At 50.5% G+C, this 26,582-nt stretch overlaps 1 protein-coding gene across 6 annotated transcripts in view; it reads left to right on the forward strand.

The window, feature by feature from the left end:
* ahnak (AHNAK nucleoprotein) overlaps positions 1 to 22,836 on the forward strand; it is a 42,050-nt gene extending 19,214 nt beyond the window's left edge. For 2 of the 6 annotated variants that reach the window (XM_069180341.1, XM_069180342.1), the window contains 4 exons: positions 566 to 654; positions 1,086 to 1,242; positions 1,337 to 1,542; positions 1,998 to 22,836. In XM_069180341.1, the coding sequence (XP_069036442.1) occupies positions 1,086 to 1,242; positions 1,337 to 1,542; positions 1,998 to 21,656 (20,022 nt within the window). In that variant the 5' untranslated portion in view covers positions 566 to 654 and the 3' untranslated portion in view covers positions 21,657 to 22,836. The remainder of the gene's footprint in view (positions 1 to 565; positions 655 to 1,085; positions 1,243 to 1,336; positions 1,543 to 1,997) is intronic. The other 4 variants (XM_069180344.1, XM_069180343.1, XM_069180346.1 and 1 more) reach the window with 4 other exon arrangements.
* The last annotated feature ends 3,746 nt before the right edge of the window (positions 22,837 to 26,582 follow it).

The following is a 26,582-nucleotide window of genomic DNA, read 5'->3' on the forward strand; positions in this document are numbered from 1 at the left end:
TAGGGATAATGATGACTTCTGCGCAGTGCTTCTTGTCACAGAGGAGCTCGGGGTGCTCTTCGCACCCAGGGCAGAGGAGCGGACAGATTTCTCCCCTCAGAGACGTGTAGACAGCCAGCAGAGGCCATTCTGCACCTGCTGCCCCACCTGGGCGACACAAAGCAGCTCCACCCTGTTGTGTTGTGCAGTGGTGATCCCAGCATCGCTGTTGTGTTGTGCTGTGCTGTCGTGAGCCTACAGCATCGCTGTTGTGTTGTACTTCCAGCCTCAGAGACAGTTTCTTCCCACAGGCTGTCCGATGACTGAGCTCTACCCTCACCATTGGCTCACACTGACGTTTTTTTATGAAGGTGTCTGTTATTTAACTTGTTGTTGTTGCTGCCACTGTTCTGTTTATGTTTTTAGTGATGCCTTTAATGTCTTTGTATTGGGGCGTATATGCAAATAAGCATTTCATTGCACTTGTGCACGTGACAGTAAACTGAACTGAAGTGTAGTGTAGTGTACCCAGCATTGCTGCTCCGCCCGGTACTGTGCTGACAGCTGTGTCTGTCTGCGTCCACAGTGCTGGGAACTGATCCGAGGCTGAGACCGCACCAGAGACATTGAGCTGCAGTTTTTGCAAGAGCCCAGAGAAGAAAAAGGAGATTAAAAGTATGTGATCACGATATTGTGTATATTCACTGTGTCAATGTGTCCAATGTGTGTGTAACTGTCCACTCCATGTATCCCTGTGTCCACTCCATGTATCCCTGTGTCCACTCCGTGTGTTCCTGTGTCCACTCTGTGTCACCATGTGTCCACTCCATGTATCCCTGTGTCCACTCTGAGTCACCATGTGTCCACTCTGAGTGTCCCTGTGTCCACTCTGTGTCACCGTGTCCACTCTGTGTGTCCCTGTGTCCACTCTGTATCCCTGTGTCCACTCTGTGTGTCTCTGTGTCCAGTCTGTGTCACCGTGTCCACTCTGTGTGTCCCTGTGTCCACTCTGTGTGTCCCTGTGTCCACTCTGAGTGTCCCTGTGTCCACTCCGTGTGTCACCATGTGTCCACTCCGTGTCACCGTGTCCACTCCGTGTGCTGCAGATGTCGGACAGCGAGGAGCCGCGGGAGGTGCTCTTCCCGCAGTGGATGGGCCCCGACAAGCACGGCCTGACCATCGAGCAGACCACCCAGGGCGAGATCTTCGTCAAGGAGGTCAAGACGGAGTCCCCGGCTGCCCGCACGGGCAAGGTGCACCAAGGTAGGCCTCTCTGCCCCCCCCCAAAGGAAAACACGATAGGGGTCGGGGTCTCCTGTGTGGCTTGTGTTCACCTGCGCCCCCGCTGCCCCCACAGGTGACCAAATCCTGGGCGCCACCATCTACTTCGACAACATGAGCTCGGAGGAGACGGCCGAGCTGCTCAAGACCCTCAACCGCCACAAGGTGGGGCTGAAGCTGCAGCACCGCGGTGGAGACAAGTCCCCCTGCCGCTCCCCCGGGGGCACCCTCTCCTGGGAGGGCGGAGGCCACTGGGGGGGGTCCAGTCCTGACATCGTCCTGGTGAGTGACCCCTCCGCCGTCCCGCCGTCGATGAGCAGGCAGCGCGACTCGGCCCCTCCCTTTCCTGTTCCCTGCCTCCTCCCCGAACGTTTCACCGGCCCGGTTAAGCCAAGACCTTCCCCTGGGGTCCCCCAGAAAGCCGGTTCCCGTCGGTGTCGCGATCTTTGCCCCGAGGTGGCGAGCGCGTCTAGGGCCGGCGAGGGGTGGGTACTGGACGGGACCGTCGGAGAGGCTAGAGAGAGGAGAGGGGGCCTCTCAGTCGATCCTGCACCCCCGCCGGGGCAGAGACCCGGGCTTGTTACCCCAACTCTGCTCTGAACGGCAGGTCCTAACCGTATCTCTCCCTGTCTCCCCTCCCCACGTACCCCTCTGTCTTCTCTTGCCCCCCCCTGCTCTCCCGCCCTCTGTCCCTCTCCCGTTTCCCTCCTCTTGTTCTCCCCCGCCCCCGCGCTCAGAGCGGCGACGATGAGGAGTACAGGCGCATCTACGCGAAGAAGATCAAGCCGCGGCTGAGGTCGGAGGACCTGGCGGAGGGGGCGGACGTGCACACGGAGCAGCACAGCAGCACCGGCAGCGATGGCAGCACCATCACCACCACCTTCACCCGGCGCGTCACCACCTACACCGTGGACCTGCCGGGCGGCGCCAGCCCCGAGCTCAAGGTCAGGGCGCCCCGCCCCGAGGACGTCCACTCCTCGCAGATCCGGGTGCCGCACATCAGCTTCGGGGGCCGCGGCGCAGAAGGCTCCGGGGAGGGAGGGACAGCCAGCGCCTCGGAGGTGCGCTGGGCCGGGGGCCTCCGCACCGCGACGACGACGACGACGACGACGACGACGGCGGCCGCGGCTTCCGAAGCGGGGAGCGGCGGCCCGGCGGGAGAGGCCAGCGAGAAGACGATCCACTTCAAGGTTCCTGGGTTCGGCCTGTCCGGGGCGAAAGTTGAAGGCGTCTCTGGCGTCTCCGGCGTCTCCGGGGTCTCCGCGGCAGGAGACGGCGGCGCCCGCATGCCGGGGGGCAAGATGATCATAACGGAGACCTATCGGATCGGCGGCAGGGAAGTGGAGGTGCCCTCGTCCAGATTCTGTGGGGGCCGGGTGGACGTCGCCCTCCCAGGAGCTCCGGGGGACCCCAGGATTGCGGGCGCCGCTCGCAGTGGGGATGCCAGGGTCTCGGGGGTCGGCATCAGTGGCGCGCGGGTCTCGGGATCCGGCGCGGAGGTGTCTGGGACGGGGGTCGAGGCCGGCCTGAAAGCTGCCGGAGTGAAGGTCGACGTCGGTGGCCCTGGCGTGCCCTCTGTGGATGTCTCCACGTCCAAAACGGCAGGAATCAGCATCTCCGGCCCCCGACTGGAAGGAGACCTCAAGGCCCCTAAAGTTGGCATCAAGAGTGAGGTGTCCGGAGGAGCCGTCTCTACCTCCTCTCTGGATGTCTCGGCACCCAAGGTCTCCACGCCAGACATGGACGTTAAACTGAAAGGGCCAGACATCAGAGGTGGCTTCTCTGGTCCGAAGATATCAGGTGATGCCAATATCCCTGGAGTGGACGTCAAGGGCCCGGAGCTCAGCCTTGGTGGGAAGGTGGAGGTGCCTGGCTTCAGCATCTCCGGGCCTACAGTCAAAGGTCGCCACGTGGGTGAAGGACTTCCCAAAGCCGGTATCTCCACTCCGGAGATCCAAGGGGACATCATGGTTGCAGATGTTGACGGCAAGAAGCCAACTATCTCTGCTCCAAAGGTCTCGGTTCCTGGTATAGATATCAACCTGAGAGGGACCAAGGTGAGTGGAGACATGGAGGTCTCTCTTCTCAAGACTGAGGGTGACATCAAGGCACCAAAATTAGACATCAAAACTCAAGGAATGAACATTGAAGCTCCAGATGTTGACATCAAAGGACCTGAAGGAGGAATCAAGCTGCCCTCATTTGGTTTTAAAGGTCCCAGTATTAAAGGCCCAGAGGTGAGGCTACCCAAGCCTGATATTGACTTCAAAGGGCCAAAGATTGAGGGAGACATCAAAGCACCGAAAGTGGACATCAAGGGACCTAAGATTGAGGGAGACATCAAAGCACCGAAAGTGGACATCAAGGGGCCAAAAGTTGACATTGAAGCTCCAGATGTTGACATTGAAGGACCAGAAGGTGGCTTCAAGATGCCCAAGATTAAAATGCCATCATTTGGGTTCAAAGGTCCCAAAGTTGAAGGTCCTGATGTGGACATCAACCTACCCAAAGCCGACATTGACATCAAGGGACCCAAGATTGAGGGAGACATCAAAGCACCGAAAGTGGACATCAAGGGACCTAAGATTGAGGGAGACATCAAAGCACCGAAAGTGGACATCAAGGGACCTAAGATTGAGGGAGACATCAAAGCACCGAAAGTGGACATCAAGGGACCTAAGATTGAGGGAGACATCAAAGCACCAAAAGTGGACATCAAGGGGCCAAAAGTTGACATTGAAGCTCCAGATGTTGACATTGAAGGACCAGAAGGTGGCTTCAAGATGCCCAAGATTAAAATGCCATCATTTGGGTTCAAAGGTCCCAAGGTTGAGGGTCCTGATGTGGACATCAACCTACCCAAAGCTGACATTGACATCAAGGGACCCAAGATTGAGGGAGACATCAAAGCACCGAAAGTGGACATCAAGGGACCTAAGATTGAGGGAGACATCAAAGCACCGAAAGTGGACATCAAGGGACCTAAGATTGAGGGAGACATCAAAGCACCGAAAGTGGACATCAAGGGGCCAAAAGTTGACATTGAAGCTCCAGATGTTGACATTGAAGGACCAGAAGGTGGCTTCAAGATGCCCAAGATTAAAATGCCATCATTTGGGTTCAAAGGTCCCAAGGTTGAGGGTCCTGATGTGGACATCAACCTACCCAAAGCCGACATTGACATCAAGGGACCCAAGATTGAGGGAGACATCAAAGCACTGAAAGTGGACATCAAGGGACCTAAGATTGAGGGAGACATTAAAGCACCGAAAGTGGACATCAAGGGACCTAAGATTGAGGGAGACATCAAAGCACCAAAAGTGGACATCAAGGGGCCAAAAGTTGACATTGAAGCTCCAGATGTTGACATCGAAGGACCAGAAGGTGGCTTCAAGATGCCCAAGATTAAAATGCCATCATTTGGGTTCAAAGGTCCCAAGGTTGAGGGTCCTGATGTGGACATCAACCTACCCAAAGCCGACATTGACATCAAGGGACCTAAGATTGAGGGAGACATCAAAGCACCGAAAGTGGACATCAAGGGACCTAAGATTGAGGGAGACATCAAAGCACCGAAAGTGGACATCAAGGGGCCAAAAGTTGACATTGAAGCTCCAGATGTTGACATTGAAGGACCAGAAGGTGGCTTCAAGATGCCCAAGATTAAAATGCCATCATTTGGGTTCAAAGGTCCCAAGGTTGAGGGTCCTGATGTGGACATCAACCTACCCAAAGCCGACATTGACATCAAGGGACCTAAGATTGAGGGAGACATCAAAGCACCGAAAGTGGACATCAAGGGACCTAAGATTGAGGGAGACATCAAAGCACCGAAAGTGGACATCAAGGGGCCAAAAGTTGACATTGAAGCTCCAGATGTTGACATTGAAGGACCAGAAGGTGGCTTCAAGATGCCCAAGATTAAAATGCCATCATTTGGGTTCAAAGGTCCCAAGGTTGAGGGTCCTGATGTGGACATCAACCTACCCAAAGCCGACATTGACATCAAGGGACCTAAGATTGAGGGAGACATCAAAGCACCGAAAGTGGACATCAAGGGACCTAAGATTGAAGGAGACATCAAAGCACCGAAAGTGGACATCAAGGGATCTAAGATTGAGGGAGACATCAAAGCACCGAAAGTGGACATCAAGGGGCCAAAAGTTGACATTGAAGCTCCAGATGTTGACATTGAAGGACCAGAAGGTGGCTTCAAGATGCCCAAGATTAAAATGCCATCATTTGGGTTCAAAGGTCCCAAAGTTGAGGGTCCTGATGTGGACATCAGCCTACCCAAAGCCGACATCAAGGGACCTAAGATTGAGGGAGACATCAAAGCACCGAAAGTGGACATCAAGGGACCTAAGATTGAGGGTGACATAAAAGCACCGAAAGTGGACATCAAGGGACCTAAGATTGAGGGTGACATGAAAGCACCAAAAGTGGACATTAAAGCACCGAAAGTAGACGTTGAAGCTCCAGATGTTGACATTGAAGGACCAGAAGGTGGCTTCAAGATGCCCAAGATTAAAATGCCATCATTTGGGTTCAAAGGTCCCAAGGTTGAGGGTCCTGATGTGGACATCAGCCTACCCAAAGCCGACATTGACATCAAGGGACCCAAGATTGAGGGAGACATCAAAGCACCGAAAGTGGACATCAAGGGACCTAAGATTGAGGGAGACATCAAAGCACCGAAAGTGGACATCAAGGGGCCAAAAGTTGACATTGAAGCTCCAGATGTTGACATTGAAGGACCAGAAGGTGGCTTCAAGATGCCCAAGATTAAAATGCCATCATTTGGGTTCAAAGGTCCCAAAGTTGAGGGTCCTGATGTGGACATCAACCTACCCAAAGCCGACATTGACATCAAGGGACCTAAGATTGAGGGAGACATCAAAGCACCGAAATTGGACATCAAGGGACCTAAGATTGAGGGTGACATAAAAGCACCGAAAGTGGACATCAAGGGACCTAAGATTGAGGGTGACGTGAAAGCACCAAAAGTGGACATTAAAGCACCGAAAGTAGACATTGAAGCTCCAGATGTTGATATTGAAGGACCAGAAGGTGGCTTCAAGATGCCCAAGATTAAAATGCCATCATTTGGGTTCAAAGGTCCCAAGGTTGAGGGTCCTGATGTGGACATCAACCTACCCAAAGCCGACATTGACATCAAGGGACCTAAGATTGAGGGAGACATCAAAGCACCGAAAGTGGACATCAAGGGACCTAAGATTGAGGGAGACATCAAAGCACCGAAAGTGGACATCAAGGGGCCAAAAGTTGACATTGAAGCTCCAGATGTTGACATTGAAGGACCAGAAGGTGGCTTCAAGATGCCCAAGATTAAAATGCCATCATTTGGGTTCAAAGGTTCCAAAGTTGAAGGTCCTGATGTAGACATCAACCTACCCAAAGCCGACATCAAGGGACCTAAGATTGAGGGAGATATTAAAGGACCGAAGATTGATGTAGACGTTCCTGATTTGGACATTGAAGGACCTGAAGGGAAGATCAAAGGCTCCAAGTTCAAGATGCCATCAATCTCAGGACCAAAGATCTCAATGCCAGATGTGGACTTCAACCTGAAAGGACCAAAGGTGAAGGGAGACTTGGATGTATCAGGGCCAAAGATTGAGGGAGACATCAAAGCACCGAAAGTGGACATCAAAGGGCCAAAGATTGAAGGAGACATGAAAGCACCAAAAGTGGACATTAAAGTGCCTGACATGGACATTAAAGTTCCAGATGTTGACATTGAAGGACCAGAAGGTGGTTTCAAGATGCCCAAGATTAAAATGCCATCATTTGGGTTCAAAGGTCCCAAAGTTGAGGGTCCTGATGTGGACATCAACCTACCCAAAGCTGACATTGACATCAAGGGACCCAAGATTGAGGGAGACATCAAAGCACCGAAAGTGGACATCAAGGGACCTAAGATTGAGGGAGACATCAAAGCACCGAAAGTGGACATCAAGGGGCCAAAAGTTGACATTGAAGCTCCAGATGTTGACATTGAAGGACCTGAAGGTGGCTTCAAGATGCCCAAGATTAAAATGCCATCATTTGGTTTCAAAGGTTCCAAAGTTGAAGGTCCTGATGTGGACATCAACCTACCCAAAGCCGACATCAAGGGACCTAAGATTGAGGGAGATATTAAAGGACCGAAGATTGATGTAGACGTTCCTGATTTGGACATTGAAGGACCTGAAGGGAAGATCAAAGGCTCCAAGTTCAAGATGCCATCAATCTCAGGACCAAAGATCTCAATGCCAGATGTGGACTTCAACCTGAAAGGACCAAAGGTGAAGGGAGACTTGGATGTATCAGGGCCAAAGATTGAGGGAGACATCAAAGCACCGAAAGTGGACATCAAAGGGCCAAAGATTGAAGGAGACATGAAAGCACCAAAAGTGGACATTAAAGTGCCTGACATGGACATTAAAGTTCCAGATGTTGACATTGAAGGACCAGAAGGTGGTTTCAAGATGCCCAAGATTAAAATGCCATCATTTGGGTTCAAAGGTCCCAAAGTTGAAGGTCCTGATGTGGACATCAACCTACCCAAAGCTGACATTGACATCAAGGGACCTAAGATTGAGGGAGACATCAAAGCACCAAAAGTGGACATCAAAGGGCCAAAGATTGAGGGAGACATGAAAGCACCAAAAGTGGACATTAAAGCACCGAAACTAGACATTGAAGCTCCAGATGTTGACATTGAAGGACCAGAAGGTGGCTTCAAGATGCCCAAGATTAAAATGCCATCATTTGGTTTCAAAGGTCCTGATGTGGACATCAACCTACCCAAAGCCGACATCAAGGGACCTAAGATTGAGGGAGATATTAAAGGACCAAAGATTGATGTAGATGTTCCTGATTTGGACATTGAAGGACCTGAAGGGAAGATCAAAGGCCCCAAGTTCAAGATGCCATCAATCTCAGGACCAAAGATCTCAATGCCAGATGTGGACTTCAACCTGAAAGGACCAAAGGTGAAGGGAGACTTGGATGTATCAGGGCCAAAGATTGAGGGAGACATCAAAGCACCAAAAGTGGACATTAAAGGGCCAAAGATTGAGGGAGACATGAAAGCTCCGAAAGTGGAAATTGAGGGTCCAGATGTTGACATTGAAGGAACAGAGGGTGGATTTAAGATGCCAAAATTCAAGATGCCCAAATTTGGGTTCAAAGGTCCTAAAGTAGAAGGTCCCGATGTTGATGTCAACCTACTCAAAGCTGATATTGACATCAAGGGACCTAAAATTGAGGGAGACCTCAAAGCGCCAGCTTTGGACATCAAAGGACCAAAGGTTGAAGGAGACATTAAAACTCCAAAAGTTGACATTGAGGGTCCAGATGTTGACATTGAAGGAACAGAAGGTGGATTTAAGATGCCAAAATTCAAGATGCCCAAATTTGGGTTCAAAGGTCCCAAAGTTGAAGGTCCTGATGTGGACATCAACCTACCCAGAGCCGACATTGACATCAAGGGACCTAAGATTGAGGGAGACATCAAAGCACCAAAAGTGGACATCAAAGGGCCAAAGATTGAGGGAGACATCAAAGCACCAAAAGTCGACATCAAAGGGCCAAAGATTGAGGGAGACATCAAAGCACCAAAAGTTGACATTGAAGCTCCAGATGTTGACATTGAGGGACCAGAAGGTGGTTTCAAGATGCCCAAAATTAAAATGCCATCATTTGGATTGAAAGGTCCAAACATTGAGGTTCCTGATATTGATGTTAACCTTCCCAAAGCTGACATTGACATCAAAGGACCTAAGATAGAGGGTGACATTAAAGGACCGAAGATTGATGTAGACGTTCCTGATTTGGACATTGAAGGACCTGAAGGGAAGATCAAAGGCCCCAAATTCAAGATGCCATCAATCTCAGGACCAAAGCTCTCAATGCCAGATGTGGACTTCAACCTGAAAGGACCAAAGGTGAAGGGAGACTTGGATGTATCAGGGCCAAAGATTGAGGGAGAAATTAAAGCGCCGAAAGTTGACATTGAGGGTCCAGATGTTGACATTGAAGGAACAGAAGGTGGATTTAAGATGCCAAAATTCAAGATGCCCAAATTTGGGTTCAAAGGTGCCAAGGTTGAGGGTCCCGATGTTGATGTCAATCTTCCCAAAGCTGACATTGACATCAGAGGTCCTAAGATTGAGGGAGACATCAAAGGACCCAAGATTGACGTGGAAGGTCCCAATGTAGACATTCAAGGTCCTGAAGGAAAGATTAAAGGCTCCAAATTCAAGATGCCATCAATCTCAGGGCCAAAGATCTCAATGCCAGATGTGGACTTCAACATGAAAGGGCCAAAGATGAAGGGAGACTTGGATGTTTCAGGGCCGAAGATTGAAGGAGACATCAAAGCACCAAAAGTTGACATTGAAGGACCACAAGTTGATGTAGAGGGACCAGAAGGTGGTTTCAAGATGCCCAAGATTAAAATGCCATCGTTTGGGTTCAAAGGTCCCAAAGTTGAAGGTCCAGATATTGATGTCAACCTACCCAAAGCTGACATTGACATCAAGGGACCTAAGATAGAGGGAGACATTAAAGGACCAAAGATTGATGTAGATGTTCCTGATTTGGACATTGAAGGACCTGAAGGGAAGATCAAAGGCCCCAAATTCAAGATGCCATCAATCTCAGGACCAAAGCTCTCAATGCCAGATGTGGACTTCAACCTGAAAGGACCAAAGGTGAAGGGAGACTTGGATGTATCAGGGCCAAGGATTAAAGGAGACATCAAAGCACCAACAGTTGACATCAAAGGGCCAAAGATTGAAGGAGACATAAAAGCTCCAAACGTGGACATTGAGGGTCCAGATGTTGACATTGAAGGTCCAGAAGGTGGCTTCAAGATGCCTAAATTTAAGATGCCCAAATTTGGTTTCAAAAGTCCTAAAGTTGAGGGTCCTGATGTTGACCTTTCAGGTGACATCAAGGGGCCACAGGTCAACATTGAAGGTCCAGATGTTGACATTGAGGGACCTGAAGGGAAGATCAAGGGCCCCAAATTCAAGATGCCACATATTTCAGGCCCCAACATCAAAATGCCCGACTTCAACCTCAAAGGGCCAAAGATCGAGGGAGACCTCAAAGGACCTAAAGTTGACATTGATGCTCCTGACGTGAGCCTTGAGGGTCCAGACCTTGACATTGAGGGACCTGAAGGGAAGATCAAGGGCCCCAAATTCAAGATGCCACATATTTCAGGCCCCAACATCAAAATGCCCGACTTCAACCTCAAAGGGCCAAAGATCGAGGGAGACCTCAAAGGACCTAAAGTTGACATTGATGCTCCTGACGTGAGCCTTGAGGGTCCAGACCTTGACTTTGAGGGACCTGAAGGGAAGATCAAGGGCCCCAAATTCAAGATGCCACATATTTCAGGCCCCAACATCAAAATGCCCGACTTCAACCTCAAAGGGCCAAAGATCGAGGGAGACCTCAAAGGACCTAAAGTTGACATTGATGCTCCTGACGTGAGCCTTAAGGGTCCAGACCTTGACATTGAGGGACCTGAAGGGAAGATCAAGGGCCCCAAATTCAAGATGCCACATATTTCAGGCCCCAACATCAAAATGCCCGACTTCAACCTCAAAGGGCCAAAGATCGAGGGAGACCTCAAAGGACCTAAAGTTGACATTGATGCTCCTGACGTGAGCCTTGAGGGTCCAGACCTTGACATTGAGGGACCTGAAGGGAAGATCAAGGGCCCCAAATTCAAGATGCCACATATTTCAGGCCCCAACATCAAAATGCCCGACTTCAACCTCAAAGGGCCAAAGATCGAGGGAGACCTCAAAGGACCTAAAGTTGACATTGATGCTCCTGACGTGAGTCTTGAGGGTCCAGACATTGACATTGAGGGACCTGAAGGCAAAATCAAGGGTCCCAAATTCAAGATGCCACATATATCGGGCCCCAACATCAAAATGCCCGACTTCAACCTCAAAGGGCCAAAGATCGAGGGAGACCTCAAAGGACCTAAAGTTGACATTGATGCACCTGACATGAGTCTTGAGGGTCCAGACATTGACATTGAGGGACCTGAAGGCAAAATCAAGGGTCCCAAATTCAAGATGCCACATATATCGGGCCCCAACATCAAAATGCCAGACTTCAACCTCAAAGGGCCAAAGATAGAGGGAGACATCAAAGGACCTAAAGTTGACATTGATGCTCCTGACGTGAGCCTTGAGGGTCCAGATATTGACATTGAAGGTCCAGAAGGTGGATTCAAGATGCCCAAATTTAAGATGCCCAAATTTGGCTTCAAAGGTCCTAAAGTTGAGGGTCCTGATGTTGACCTTTCAGGTGACATCAAGGGGCCAGAGGTCAACATTGAAGGTCCAGATGTTGACATTGAGGGACCTGAAGGGAAGATCAAGGGTCCCAAATTCAAGATGCCACATATTTCAGGCCCCAACATCAAAATGCCTGACTTTAACCTCAAAGGGCCAAAGATCGAGGGAGACCTCAAAGGACCTAAAGTTGACATTGATGCTCCTGACATGAGTCTTGAGGGTCCAGACATTGACATTGAGGGACCTGAAGGGAAGATCAAGGGCCCCAAATTCAAGATGCCACATATTTCAGGCCCCAACATCAAAATGCCCGACTTCAACCTCAAAGGGCCAAAGATCGAGGGAGACCTCAAAGGACCTAAAGTTGACATTGATGCTCCTGACATGAGTCTTGAGGGTCCAGACATTGACATCGAGGGACCTGAAGGGAAGATCAAGGGCCCCAAATTCAAGATGCCACATATTTCAGGCCCCAACATCAAAATGCCCGACTTCAACCTCAAAGGGCCAAAGATCGAGGGAGACCTCAAAGGACCTAAAGTTGACATTGATGCTCCTGACGTGAGCCTTGAGGGTCCAGACCTTGACATTGAGGGACCTGAAGGGAAGATCAAGGGCCCCAAATTCAAGATGCCACATATTTCAGGCCCCAACATCAAAATGCCCGACTTCAACCTCAAAGGGCCAAAGATCGAGGGAGACCTCAAAGGACCTAAAGTTGACATTGATGCTCCTGACGTGAGCTTTGAGGGTCCAGACTTTGACATTGAGGGTCCAGAAGGTGGATTCAAGATGCCCAAAATCAAGATGCCCAAATTTGGCTTCAAAGGTCCTAAAGTTGAGGGTCCTGATGTTGACCTTTCAGGTGACATTAAGGGGCCAGAGGTCAGCATTGAAGGTCCAGATGTTGACATTGAGGGACCCGAAGGAAAGATCAAGGGCCCCAAATTCAAGATGCCACATATTTCAGGCCCCAACATCAAAATGCCCGACTTCAACCTCAAAGGGCCAAAGATCGAGGGAGACCTCAAAGGACCTAAAGTTGACATTGATGCACCTGACGTGAGCCTTGAGGGTCCAGATATTGACATTGAAGGACCTGAAGGAAAGATCAAGGGCCCCAAATTCAAGATGCCACATATTTCAGGCCCCAACATCAAAATGCCTGATGTTGACTTCAACCTGAAAGGACCTAAAATTAAAGGTGATATATCTAGTCCAAAGATAGAGGGTGACATCAAAGCACCAAAGGTTGACATTAAAGGCCCAGATGTGAGCATTGAGGGTCCAGATGTTGATATTGAAGCACCTGAAGGAGGGTTTAAAATGCCAAAATTCAAAATGCCAAGGTTTGGACTCAAAGGACCTAAGGTTGAGGGTCCCGATCTAGATGTAAACCTACCTAAAGGAGAACTTGCCATTTCCAGTCCAAAGATAGAAGGTGACATTAAGGGTCCCAAAGTAGATATTGAAGGTCCTGATCTGGAAATTGAGGGCCCAGATGGCAGGCTGAAGAGTCCCAAATTCAAAATGCCAACAATGAAGTTGCCATCACCACACATCTCAATGCCCGATGTAGATTTTAGCCTCAAGGGGCCAAAAGTTAAAGGTGATGCTGAGCTTCCCAAGATAGAAGGAGACCTCAAAGTAACAAAACCTGACATTGAGGGCCCTGATTTGGAAGTGAAAAGCCAAGAAGGTGGATTCAAGATGCCAAAGTTCAAGATGCCCAAATTTGGCTTCAAGGGCCCAAAGGTTGAGGGTCCAGATGTTGATATCAACCTACCCAAAGCTGACATTGACATCAAGGGACCTAAGATAGAAGGAAACATCAAAGCACCAAAGATTGATGTAGAAGGTCCTGAGGTGGACATTGAAGGACCTGAAGGGAAGATCAAAGGCCCCAAGTTCAAGATGCCATCAGTCTCTGGGCCCAAGATCTCAATGCCAGATGTGGACTTCAACCTGAAAGGGCCTAAAGTCAAAGGTGAAGTGGATGTTCCAAAGATTAAGGGTGACATAAAAGCACCAAATGTTGACATTGAAGGACCTGACATAAAGTTAGAGGCACCAGATATTGACGTCAAAGGTCCAGAAGGTGGATTCAAAATGCCAAAATTCAAAATGCCCAAGTTTGGATTCAAAGGTCCTCATGTTGAAGGTCCAGATGTTGATATCAACCTACCCAAAGCTGACATTGACATCAAGGGACCTAAGATAGAAGGAGGCATCAAAGGACCAAAGATTGATGTAGAAGGTCCTGATGTGGACATTGAAGGACCTGAAGGAAAGATCAAAGGCCCCAAATTCAAGATGCCATCAATCACAGGGCCCAAGATATCAATGCCAGATGTGGACTTCAACCTGAAAGGCCCAAAGATAGAGGGAGACATCAAAGGACCAAAAGTCGATATTGATGCTCCTGACGTGAGCCTTGAAGGTCCAGATGTTGACATTGAGGGACCTGAAGGTGGATTCAAGATGCCCAAAATCAAGATGCCCAAATTTGGCTTCAAAGGTCCTAAAGTTGAGGGTCCTGACATTTCAGGTGACATCAAAGGACCAGAGGTCAACATTGAAGGTCCAGATGTTGACATTGAGGGTCCTGAAGGAAAGATCAAGGGCCCCAAATTCAAGATGCCACATATTTCAGGCCCCAACATCAAAATGCCCGACTTCAACCTCAAAGGGCCAAAGATCGAGGGAGACCTCAAAGGACCTAAAGTTGACATTGATGCTCCTGACGTGAGCCTTGAGGGTCCAGACCTTGACTTTGAGGGACCTGAAGGCAAAATCAAGGGCCCCAAATTCAAGATGCCACATATTTCAGGCCCCAACATCAAAATGCCCGACTTCAACCTCAAAGGGCCAAAGATCGAGGGAGACCTCAAAGGACCTAAAGTTGACATTGATGCTCCTGACGTGAGCCTTGAGGGTCCAGACCTTGACATTGAGGGACCTGAAGGGAAGATCAAGGGCCCCAAATTCAAGATGCCACATATTTCAGGCCCCAACATCAAAATGCCCGACTTCAACCTCAAAGGGCCAAAGATCGAGGGAGACCTCAAAGGACCTAAAGTTGACATTGATGCTCCTGACGTGAGCCTTGAGGGTCCAGATATTGATATTGAGGGACCTGAAGGGAAGATCAAGGGCCCCAAATTCAAGATGCCACATATTTCAGGCCCCAACATCAAAATGCCTGACTTCAACCTCAAAGGGCCAAAGATCGAGGGAGACCTCAAAGGACCTAAAGTTGACATTGATGCTCCTGACATGGGCTTTGAAGGTCCAGATGTTGACATTGAGGGACCTGAAGGGAAGATCAAGGGCCCCAAATTCAAGATGCCACATATTTCAGGCCCCAACATCAAAATGCCTGACTTCAACCTCAAAGGGCCAAAGATCGAGGGAGACCTCAAAGGACCTAAAGTTGACATTGATGCACCTGACGTGAGCCTTGAGGGTCCAGATGTTGACATTGAGGGTCCGGAAGGTGGATTCAAGATGCCCAAATTTAAGATGCCCAAATTTGGCTTCAAAGGTCCTAAAGTTGAGGGTCCTGATGTTGACATTTCAGGTGACATCAAGGGGCCAGAGGTCAACATTGAAGGTCCAGATGTTGACATTGAGGGACCTGAAGGAAAGATCAAGGGCCCTAAATTCAAGATGCCACATATTTCAGGCCCCAACATCAAAATGCCCGACTTCAACCTCAAAGGGCCAAAGATCGAGGGAGACCTCAGAGGACCTAAAGTTGACATTGATGCTCCTGACGTGAGCCTTGAGGGTCCAGATATTGACTTTGAGGGACCTGAAGGCAAAATCAAGGGCCCCAAATTCAAGATGCCACATATTTCAGGCCCCAACATCAAAATGCCCGACTTCAACCTCAAAGGGCCAAAGATCGAGGGAGACCTCAAAGGACCTAAAGTTGACATTGATGCTCCTGACGTGAGCCTTGAGGGTCCAGATATTGACATTGAGGGACCTGAAGGGAAGATCAAGGGCCCCAAATTCAAGATGCCACATATTTCAGGCCCCAACATCAAAATGCCCGACTTCAACCTCAAAGGGCCAAAGATCGAGGGAGACCTCAAAGGACCTAAAGTTGACATTGATGCTCCTGACGTGAGCCTTGAGGGTCCAGATATTGACATTGAGGGACCTGAAGGGAAGATCAAGGGCCCCAAATTCAAGATGCCACATATTTCAGGCCCCAACATCAAAATGCCCGACTTCAACCTCAAAGGGCCAAAGATCGAGGGAGACCTCAAAGGACCTAAAGTTGACATTGATGCACCTGACGTGAGCCTTGAGGGTCCAGATATTGACATTGAAGGTCCAGAAGGTGGATTCAAGATGCCCAAATTTAAGATGCCCAAATTTGGCTTCAAAGGTCCTAAAGTTGAGGGTCCTGATGTTGACATTTCAGGTGACATCAAGGGGCCAGAGGTCAACATTGAAGGTCCAGATGTTGATATTGAAGGACCTGAAGGAAAGATCAAGGGCCCCAAATTCAAGATGCCACATATTTCAGGCCCCAACATCAAAATGCCTGACTTCAACCTTAAAGGGCCAAAGATCGAGGGAGACCTCAAAGGACCTAAAGTTGACATTGATGCTCCTGATGTGAGCCTTGAGGGTCCAGATATTGACATTGAGGGACCTGAAGGGAAGATCAAGGGCCCCAAATTCAAGATGCCACATATTTCAGGCCCCAACATCAAAATGCCTGACTTCAACCTCAAAGGGCCAAAGATCGAGGGAGACGTCAAAGGACCTAAAGTTGACATTGATGCTCCTGACGTGAGCCTTGAGGGTCCAGATATTGACATTGAGGGCCCAGAAGGTGGATTCAAGATGCCCAAAATCAAGATGCCCAAATTTGGCTTCAAAGGTCCTAAAGTTGAGGGTCCTGATGTTGACCTTTCAGGTGACATCAAAGGGCCAGAGGTCAACATTGAAGGTCCAGATTTTGACATTGAGGGTCCTGAAGGGAAGATCAAGGGACCCAAATTCAAGATGCCACATATTTCAGGCCCCAACATCAAAATGCCCGACTTCAACCTCAAAGGGCCAAAGATCGAGGGAGACCTCAAAGGACCTAAAGTTGACATTGATGCTCCTGACGTGAGCCTTGAGGGTCCAGATGTTGACATTGAGGGACCTGAAGGGAAGATCAAGGGCCCCAAATTCAAGATGCCACATATTTCAGGCCCCAACATCAAAATGCCTGACTTCAACCTCAAAGGGCCAAAGATCGAGGGAGACCTCAAAGGACCTAAAGTTGACATTGATGCTCCTGACGTGAGCCTTGAGGGTCCAGATGTTGACATTGAGGGTCCTGAAGGCGGATTCAAGATGCCCAAATTTAAGATGCCCAAATTTGGCTTCAAAGGTCCTAAAGTTGAGGGTCCTGATGTTGACATTTCAGGTGACATCAAAGGACCAGAGGTCAACATTGAAGGTCCAGATGTTGACATTGAGGGACCTGAAGGGAAGATCAAGGGCCCCAAATTCAAGATGCCACATATTTCAGGCCCCAACATCAAAATGCCCGACTTCAACCTCAAAGGGCCAAAGATCGAGGGAGACCTCAAAGGACCTAAAGTTGACATTGATGCTCCTGACGTGAGCCTTGAGGGTCCAGATATTGACATTGAGGGACCTGAAGGGAAGATCAAGGGCCCCAAATTCAAGATGCCACATATTTCAGGCCCCAACATCAAAATGCCCGACTTCAACCTCAAAGGGCCAAAGATCGAGGGAGACCTCAAAGGACCTAAAGTTGACATTGATGCTCCTGACATGAGCCTTGAGGGTCCAGACCTTGACTTTGAGGGACCTGAAGGGAAGATCAAGGGCCCCAAATTCAAGATGCCACATATTTCAGGCCCCAACATCAAAATGCCCGACTTCAACCTCAAAGGGCCAAAGATCGAGGGAGACTTCAAAGGACCTAAAGTTGACATTGATGCTCCTGACGTAAGCTTTGAGGGTCCAGATGTTGACATTGAGGGTCCAGAAGGTGGATTTAAGATGCCCAAAATCAAGATGCCCAAATTTGGCTTCAAAGGTCCTAAAGTTGAGGGTCCTGATGTTGACCTTTCAGGTGACATCAAGGGGCCAGAGGTCAATATTGAAGGTCCAGATGTTGAAATCGAAAGGCCAGAATTTAAGTTGCCAAAGTTTAAGGGGCCTAAGTTCGGAATCAAATCTCCCAAACTGGAGGGCCCAGAGGTCGAGCTTCCTTCTGCTGAGATTGACGTTTCTGGACCCAAGATTAAAGGGGATATCAGAGTCCCAGGAATGGATCTGGATGTGAATGCTCCAGGTGCAGACATTGACCTGAAGTCCCCAGACTTCAGTGTAGAGGGCCCTGATGCCAACATTAAGATGCCCAAAGTGAAGAAGCCAAAGTTTGGTTTGGGCATCAAGAGCCCCAAAGCAGACGTGAAGCTGCCAGAGGGAGACGTCAGTCTGGAGGCCCCTGATGTCAACCTCAAGGGGAAGAAAGGCAAATTCAAAATGCCGAAGGTGAAGGCAAAGGGAAAGAAACCTGACCTGAGTGTGGACGTGAAGTCTCCTGAGCTTGATGTGGACATTGGCTCTCCTGATGTCAACCTCAAAGGGCCCAAGGTCAAGAAACCCTTGTTTGGAAAACTGCATTTCCCTGATGTTGAGTTTGATATAAAGTCACCGAAGATCAAGGGTGATGCTTCTGTTTCTGGGGGGCTGAAGACCCCAGACATGGACCTGTCCTCCCCAAATCTGAAAGCTGACATCCAGACGCCAGACGCTGAGCTCCCGGATGTCAGCATGGAGGGCCCGGATGTCAAGGTGAAAAAACCCAAGATCAAGATGCCCAAATTCAACATTTCAGGGCCCAAACTGAAAACCCCCGACCTGGACCTCAAGGGTCCAAAACTTGATGCAGAACTGAGTGGTCCAGATGTGAGTGTGGATGCACCTGATGTAGATCTGGAAGGCCCGGAAGTAAAGGGCAAAGGGAAGTTCAAAATGCCAGGATTCAAAATGTCAGCCCCCAAGGTATCTGGTCCAGATTTTGACCTGAATCTTAAGGGCCCAAAAATAAAGGGAGATGTAGATGTGTCTGGTGACATCAAGGGGCCCAGACTGGACATTGAGGGACCTGATATGAACATTGAAGGACCTGAGGGAAAGTTCAAGGGTCCAGGATTTAAGATGCCCTCTCTGGACATAAAAGCACCAAAGATCTCAGCTCCTGACATTGACATCAACCTCAAAGGACCCAAGATCAAAGGAGACCTGGACATGTCTGGAGATATCAAGGGGCCCAAAGTGAATCTTGGGGGACCTGATATGAACATTGAAGGACCTGAGGGAAAGTTCAAGGGTCCAGGATTTAAGATGCCCTCTCTGGACATAAAAGCACCAAAGATCTCAGCTCCTGACATTGACATCAACCTCAAAGGACCCAAGATCAAAGGAGACCTGGACATGTCTGGAGATATCAAGGGGCCCAAATTAGATCTTGGGGGACCTGATATGAACATTGAAGGACCTGAGGGAAAGATCAAGGGTCCAGGATTTAAGATGCCCTCTCTGGACATCAAAGCACCAAAGATCTCAGCTCCTGACATTGACATCAACCTCAAAGGACCCAAGATCAAAGGAGACCTGGACATGTCTGGAGATATCAAGGGGCCCAAATTAGATCTTGGGGGACCTGATATGAACATTGAAGGACCTGAGGGAAAGATCAAGGGTCCAGGATTTAAGATGCCCTCTCTGGACATCAAAGCACCAAAGATCTCAGCTCCTGACATTGACATCAACCTCAAAGGACCCAAGATCAAAGGAGACCTGGACATGTCTGGAGATATCAAGGGGCCCAAATTAGATCTTGGGGGACCTGATATGAACATTGAAGGACCTGAGGGAAAGCTCAAGGGTCCAGGATTTAAGATGCCCTCTCTGGACATCAAAGCACCAAAGATCTCAGCTCCTGACATTGACATCAACCTCAAAGGACCCAAGATCAAAGGAGACCTGGACATGTCTGGAGATATCAAGGGGCCCAAATTAGATCTTGGGGGTCCTGATGTGGACATTGAAGGACCCGAAGGAAAGATCAAGGGTCCAGGATTTAAGATGCCCTCTCTGGACATCAAAGCTCCAAAGATCTCAGCTCCTGACATTGACATCAACCTCAAAGGACCCAAGATCAAAGGAGACCTGGACATGTCTGGAGATATCAAGGGGCCCAAATTAGATCTTGGGGGACCTGATATGAACATTGAAGGACCTGAGGGAAAGATCAAGGGTCCAGGATTTAAGATGCCCTCTCTGGACATCAAAGCACCAAAGATCTCAGCTCCTGACATTGACATCAACCTCAAAGGACCCAAGATCAAAACGCCGAAAGCGGATGTCAACATAGAGGGTGGAGATATTGATGTTGAAGGACCAGAAGGTGGGTTCAAGATGCCCAAGGTCAAAATGCCCAAGTTTGGGTTCAAAGATCCAAAACTTGAAGGTCCTGAAATTGATGTGAGGCCTCTCAAAGCCGGCGTTGATATCTCAGGTGACATAGCTGGACCAAAGGTCAACTTCGAAGGCCCCGATGTCTCCGTGCCCAATGTGGACGTCAGCCTCAAGGGTCCCAAAGTCAAAGGAGATATTTCGGGCCCGAGGGTCGAAGGTGGCATCAAGGGTCCTGATGTGAATGTTGAGGGTCCAGATGTTGATATCGAAGGAGGACTCAAAATGCCCAAAATCAAAATGCCCAAATTTGGTATCAAAGGACCTAGACTGGAGGGTCCGGAAGGAGACTTTAACCTCTCTGGCCCTAAGATACAAGGTGACATTAAGGGGCCGAAAGTGGATGTGTCTGGCCCCAGTATGGACATCAAGAGCGGAGACCTTGAGCTTGAGACCCCTGAGATCAAGGGGAAGAAGTCCAAATTCAAGTTCCCCAGATTTGGATTTGGGAGCCCAAAACTGGAAGGTCCTGACTTAGACGTCAAGATGAAGGGCCCCAAGCTCAGCGGAGACTTTGACGGTTCTGCCGATGTCAGTCTCTCCGGATCCCCGCTACAGGGGGGAATCCAGGGCCCCAGCCTGGACCTCGGGGCGCCAGACGTGAACGTCAAGGGGCCAAAGATCTCGGGCGGGGCGGGTGGAGGACTGCACGTGAAAGGCGGCGCAGGAGTTGGCGTCGACGCCCCTGGCCTGGAGGCATCGGGCGGGGGGCTGGATTTCGGAGACGCCAAGGTCACCTTCCCGAAGCTGAAAGTGCCCAAGTTCGGGATCGCTCTGCCCCAGCTCGAGGGACCGGAGATGGGGGTGGACGTGGGCACCGGAGGGGCGGCCGGCGCAGGGGCGAGCCTGCAGGGCCCCTCGATCGGGGGCCACCTCGGCTCCCCGAGTCTGGAGGTCACGGGGCCGGAGGTGAAGGCCGGCGGAGGCGGCGCGGGGGGCAAGGCTAAGATCAAGATGCCCAAGTTTTTCGGGAAGTCCAAGGCGAAGGGGGGCAGCGCGGCGGACCTCAGCCTGCAGGGGCCCGAGCTGGAGGTGTCCAGCGGGGCCGCCGGAGTCAAGGCCTCCAAGGGCCTGAGCCTGAGCTCCGGGGAGCTGCTCAGCGGCGACCTCTCGGCCGGCGGGGGCGCGGGGATCCGCGTGTCGCCCGCGGGCAAGTCGGCCTCCCTGGATCTGCTGAAGAAACCGCGGCACCGCTCCTCCTCGCTCAGCGACGACGCGGGCGTGCCCTCGCCCAGCTCCCCCACGGGGCACCTGGAGGCCGAGGGCGGGGGGGATCTGTCCTTCGAGGCCGGGGGCGCCAAGGTCAAGGGCAAGAAGGGCAAGCTGAAGTTCGGCACCTTCGGCGGCTTCGGGTCCAAGTCCAAGGGCTCCTACGAGGTGACGCTGGGCGAGGAGGGGGAGGCCCGGGTGGAGGGCGCCGGCGGGGTGTCCCTGCCCGCCAAGAAGTCCCGGATCTCGTCCTCCTCCAGCAGCGACAGCGGGACCAGGGGCGGGTTCCGCTTCCCCCGAGTGGAGCTCGCCGTCTCCAAGAAATAACCCCCTGCCCCCCGCCCCGCCCCCGGCCCGAGCGCCACCCTCCCCTGCCCTGCCAGAGCACCCCTGTCCTTCTCCGGCACCCCCTTGTGGCCGGATGTCAGAACTGCAGCTCCAGTCCTAGTCGGTCCCCCAAGACGGACAGTGGAGAGGGGGGTCCCGTCCCCCCACTGTCCCCCCCTTTCCCTCACGAGATTCTGCCACACTGGAGTCAGAGGCTTTGAGACGGAAACGTTCGGGAAATCATCCTCTAATTGTAAATAGCGTTTGAGTCATTTTATTATTATTGTCTTCAAAGAGGTTTGTTTTTTTGTTTTGTTTAGTTCTGTACATAGAAATCTTTTATTGATCATAAACCTTTCTCTGTTTCTCTAACACAATCACACACACACACCAAGTGCCTTCTGGTTCTTCCCTGGAAATTGACAGACATTTTTTTTTTAAAAAAAGAGCAGAATTTAAGATTTTCAAATCGTTTATACTTTTCCTATTTTTTTTTTGTTAATATGAGGTGAGCTATTTTTGTATCTGGTTTGGAAATGAATAAAATATAGCCTTTCAATACTTCTGTACTAGGGGCGATACGAGTGGGTCAAGAATGCCAATATATGCATTTATATATATATATTTTTCCAGATTTTGTGGCTACGCGTTAACGAGTTTGTGCCCGAGGAGTGTGGGGCCGCTGGGGCTGGTGGGACAGGACACCTTAGATGTGCTGATGAGAGGAAGGGGCCCCAGCACGCAGACGGCCGATGAGGTTTTGTAAAATAAAAAGTATGTAGAGGTGACCGCTGTCCGGCCCAGACTGGAGCGGCGCGCTGGTGCTGGTTCTGGTTCTGGAGCGACAGGCAGACGGCTCCTCTCTCTCTCTCTCTCTCGCTGTGCCTCCTGTCCCGCCCTGTGTGCGCGTGTTTCTGTCAGAAAGTTGCCGATCCGCGGGAGAGAGGAGCCACGCGTCTCCTGTCCCCCGTCCTCGTCCCCCCTCCCCAGTGCCCAGCGCCGATCCGGGGACGGTCCTGCGATTTCTCCCGGCTTTTGTATCCTGTAATTATTGCACTTTCCGTAACACTTGATTGATAGAGACGTGGGGGTTGTGGAAAACATTTTATTTTTGTTGTTGTTGTTGTTGTTGTTATTGTCGGCTTAAACAAACCACAAATAAACTGTTCAGTTAACCTCAGCCTCTGCTCGGTGTCCCGGAGTCTCTGTCGCGGGTTGGGGGGGGGCAGGTAGTTACAGTCCTGGTGAGGTGTCTGGACCTTCGAGTCCAGCAGATTCCTTATCCCGATCCGGCAGGAGTCTGGGATGTCTGGATGGGCGCCGGGACCGGGGATTCGCGAGATCGGGAGATCTGATCTGGCCGCGGGCCGGCGGGGGAACTGGAACAGTATGTAGACCCAGACACCGGGGAACGGCTCAGTACTGGGGGTCCCAGCCGACGCCCCTAGCCGAAAGCGCCCCAGTCGAGCTGCTCACCCGGAGTTCTCTCCAGGCACCACAGAAATGCACGTTGTTAGGCAGAGGAAGAACAGGGCCTGGACTGCTCTGCATGGGCGCTGTCTCCTGCCGCTCCCTAGGGTGTGGACCCGCTGACAACAAGGCCGGAGCAGGCAGGGTGCTGAGCTAGAGCTCAGACAAGCCCAGTGTTTCTGGAAGCACCCGCTGGGCTACGATTCTCTCAGAGGCCTGTGGCCCCAGCATGTAGCGGAAGAGTTCACAGGCCTCGGCTGGGCCTCCAGTTCAAACAGAAACTAAAGCTGGCGATGAACACCTGTTGATGTGCGACTCAGGACGAGTGGGCAGGATTGCAGCGGGCGGGGAAATGTGAAGCATTTCTACTTGTGACCGCCGGAGGGCAGTGTGGTGTTTTGCTGAAACCGAACGGCGGGCGGAAGCTGCAGTACTGGCTGTGGCCAGGAGATGGCAGCGCGGCGCTGCGGCTGCCGGAAGGATTGCTCGTCAGGGGGCCGCGGCGTCATTGAAACGGACTGATTGTTTTCAAGCGGCTCTCAGATACAATAACACTCTGATGGGAAGGAGACAGAGGGGATCAAACACATACTGTGGCAGGTGAGTGTAAACACACACACAGACGAGCTCTCTGGCAAAGGTGAAGACACACACGTGTGCTTGTGTTCAGCCTCTGTGTGGGGAGGGGGGGTCTCTCAACTCCTGGCTGTCCCAGACTCCAGCAGACCTGAGATAACAGCTGCACACCAACACACACTGTCCCACTGAGCACAAGGCGGGGTACACCCTAGATTGGATACCAGGCCATCTCAGAGCACAGACACAAACACAGGCTCACTTTCTGTTCCTCAGGCTGGGACAGGAGATCACACACTGTATGATTATTATTGAGAGACAGGCTCACTGTTCCTCAGGCTGGGACAGGAGATCACACACTGTATGATTATTATTGAGAGACAGGCTCACTGTCTGTTCCTCAGGCTGGGACAGGAGATCACACACTGTATTATTATTATTGAGAGACAGGCTCACTGTCTGTTCCTCAGGCTGGGACAGGAGATCACACACTGTATTATTATTATTGAGAGACAGGCTCACTGTCTGTTCCTCAGGCTGGGACAGGAGATCACACACTGTATTATTATTATTGAGAGACAGGCTCACTGTCTGTTCCTCAGGCTGGGACAGGAGATCACACACTGTATTATTATTATTATTGAGAGACAGGCTCACTGTCTGTTCCTCAGGCTGGGACAGGAGATCACACACTGTATTATTATTATTGAGAGACAGGCTCACTGTCTGTTCCTCAGGCTGGGACAGGAGATCACACACTGTATTATTATTATTGAGAGACAGGCTCACTGTCTGTTCCTCAGGCTGGGACAGGAGATCACACACTGTATTATTATTATTGAGAGACAGGCTCACTGTCTGTTCCTCAGGCTGGGACAGGAGATCACACACTGTATTATTATTATTATTGAGAGACAGGCTCACTGTCTGTTCCTCAGGCTGGGACAGGAGATCACACACTGTATTATTATTATTGAGAGACAGGCTCACTGTCTGTTCCTCAGGCTGGGACAGGAGATCACACACTGTATTATTATTATTGAGAGACAGGCTCACTGTCTGTTCCTCAGGCTGGGACAGGAGATCACACACTGTATTATTATTATTATTGAGAGACAGGCTCACTGTCTGTTCCTCAGGCTGTGACAGGAGATCACACACTGTATTATTATTATTGAGAGACAGGCTCACTGTCTGTTCCTCAGGCTGTGACAGGAGGTCACACACTGTATTATTATTATTGAGAGACAGGCTCACTGTCTGTTCCTCAGGCTGGGACAGGAGATCACACACTGTATTATTATTATTGAGAGACAGGCTCACTGTCTGTTCCTCAGGCTGGGACAGGAGATCACACACTGTATTATTATTATTGAGAGACAGGCTCGCTGTCTGTTCCTCAGGCTGGGACAGGAGATCACACACTGTATTATTATTATTGAGAGACAGGCTCACTGTCTGTTCCTCAGGCTGGGACAGGAGATCACACACTGTATTGTTATTATTATTGAGAGGCAGGCTCACTGTCTGTTCCTCATGCTGGGACAGGAGATCACACACTGTATTATTATTATTGAGAGACAGGCTCACTGTCTGTTCCTCAGGCTGGGACAGGAGATCACACACTGTATTGTTATTATTATTGAGAGGCAGGCTCACTGTCTGTTCCTCATGCTGGGACAGGAGATCACACACTGTATTGTTATTATTATTGAGAGACAGGCTCACTGTCTGTTCCTCAGGCTGGGACAGGAGATCACACACTGGGCTGCAGCTTTATTCAGTTTCTGCTGTTCTAACTCTTTGCTCTCCCTTTCTTCCCTGATCTCTCTATTTCTCTCTCCACCTCACTCTTTCTGCCTCTCTGTCCCTGTCGCTGATGTTTAATTATTCACTCTGCCTGTCAGCCTTTCAAAACTGCCTCCCCTCCAGCTCCATGAAAATTTAATACATAGACTGTACAGAGACACTGACTCCCCTGGAGAATAGATTCTTTATCTCATATCGACACCCCTGGGGTACAGACTCATATTGCACACACTGTACAGGCACCCCTGGGGTACAGACTCTTACTGGACACACTGTACAGACATGCTGGGGTACAAGCTCTTACTGGACATGCTGTACAGACACCCCTGGGGTACAAGCTCTTACTGGACATGCTGTACAGACACCCCTGGGGTCCAGGCTCTTACTGGACATGCTGTACAGACACCCCTGGGGTTCAGACTCTTACTGGAAACTCTGTACAGACACCCCTGGGGTACAGACTCTTACTGGACACTCTGTACAGACACCCCTGGGGTACGGACTCTTACTGGACACGCTGCACAGACAACCCTGGGGTACGGACTCTTACTGGACACGCTGCACAGACAACCCTGGGGTACGGACTTTTACTGGACACACTGTACAGACACCCCTGGGGTACAAGCTCTTACTGGACAGGACACACTGTACAGACACCCCTGGGGTACAGGCTCTTACTGGACAGGACACACTGTACAGACACCCCTGGGGTACAAGCTCTTACTGGACAGGACACACTGTACAGACACCCCTGGGGTACAAGCTCTTACTGGACAGGACACACTGTACAGATACCCCTGGGGTACAAGCTCTTACTGGACAGGACACACTGTACAGACACCCCTGGGGTACAGGCTCTTACTGGACAGGACACACTGTACAGACACGGCTGGGGTACAGAGTCTTGGTGGAGAAGCCAGCAGTCCCTCCTCTCTCTCCATCAGGACAGTCTCTCTCTGCGTGCAGTGTATTAAACACTCCGCCGGTCTCACTAAAATCCTGATTTATTTCCTCCCGATATCGATCGGCCCTCCATTAAGAATATAATTCATTATCCCCCCGGCAGCACCC

Source organism: Lepisosteus oculatus, chromosome 18 (genome assembly GCF_040954835.1).
Source record: "Lepisosteus oculatus isolate fLepOcu1 chromosome 18, fLepOcu1.hap2, whole genome shotgun sequence".
In the NCBI taxonomy this organism is placed as follows: domain Eukaryota; kingdom Metazoa; phylum Chordata; class Actinopteri; order Semionotiformes; family Lepisosteidae; genus Lepisosteus; species Lepisosteus oculatus.